General features: G+C 35.5%; 1 protein-coding gene across 1 annotated transcript in view; it reads left to right on the top strand.

The window, feature by feature from the left end:
- Window positions 1–273: 273 nt before the first annotated feature.
- LOC107487435 (serine/threonine-protein kinase STY17) overlaps window positions 274–975 on the top strand; it is an 8438-nt gene continuing 7736 nt past the window's right edge. Inside the window, exon 1 of the mRNA XM_016108078.3 lies at window positions 274–697. Coding sequence (XP_015963564.1) covers window positions 495–697 — 203 coding nt within the window. The 5' untranslated portion in view covers window positions 274–494. The remainder of the gene's footprint in view (window positions 698–975) is intronic.

Raw genomic sequence — 975 nt, 5'->3', positions numbered from 1 at the left:
AAAATTTGAACACAATCAATTTCACATAAAATTAATAATTAAAAATTATTTAATAATTTAATTGATTTAATTAAATTTTCATCTAACAACTTTTGACTATTAACTTCATATAAAATAACTATATCTGAATTTTCACAATGTGTAAGTGCTTGTTAATGACTGCAAATACTACCAAACCAACTCAACCAAGCTAACACCCAGAAACATTTTTAAAATTTAAAAAAAAGAAAAAAATTGAAAAATGTAAAAAAGAAGAAACACTTGAAAAGCATTTTGCGTCAACTGAATCTGCCCTCTTTCCTCTTCCCTCTTCACTCTTCCTTTCCTTTCCTTTCGCCATTTCTTTCTTCTTTTCCTTCCAGTTTCCCACGATCCACTTTCTCTCTCCTCTCTCTTCCCTGTTTAAGTCTCTCTTTCTTCTTCGTCTTCTTCTGTGCTGTGGACCGGTTTTGATTCGAAGTGTTGGTTGGTCGTTGTTGTTTGATGCTCCTTCGATGGTGATTGAGAACGACATTGAGAGCTGTGGGAGCAGGGCGGTGCAGTCCTCGTCGTCTCACGCGCATCCACGTCATCACCGCCAGAAGCTAGAGGTCTACAATGAGGTCCTCCGCCGTATTCAGGACTCAAATTCCGACGAAGCTAACGTCCCTGGCTTCGACGATCAACTCTGGCTTCACTTCAATCGTCTTCCTGCTAGGTTTTTCGCCATGCTTCCAATTACCTTCACTTCTTCTTTTTTCTGCTTCTCTCTTTGCAAATTTACTTAGTTTTCATGTGAACTCGGGAAAACTCTGGATATAGTCGTTAAACAGCGATTTAATTTATGTTATGTGATATCCATTTGATATTTTGAGACATTGGATGAGAATTGAGAAAATTGAGATAAGAAGAAAACCGAGCTGAGTGTTTTTTTTTTCTCTTCTTCTCTCTTTTTTTTTTTTTTTTTTTTTTTTTTTTTTTTTTTTTTTTTTTTTT

This window comes from Arachis duranensis, chromosome 5 (assembly GCF_000817695.3).
Source record: "Arachis duranensis cultivar V14167 chromosome 5, aradu.V14167.gnm2.J7QH, whole genome shotgun sequence".
Lineage (NCBI taxonomy): Eukaryota > Viridiplantae > Streptophyta > Magnoliopsida > Fabales > Fabaceae > Arachis > Arachis duranensis.
This window is presented reverse-complemented; position numbering and strand designations above follow the sequence as displayed.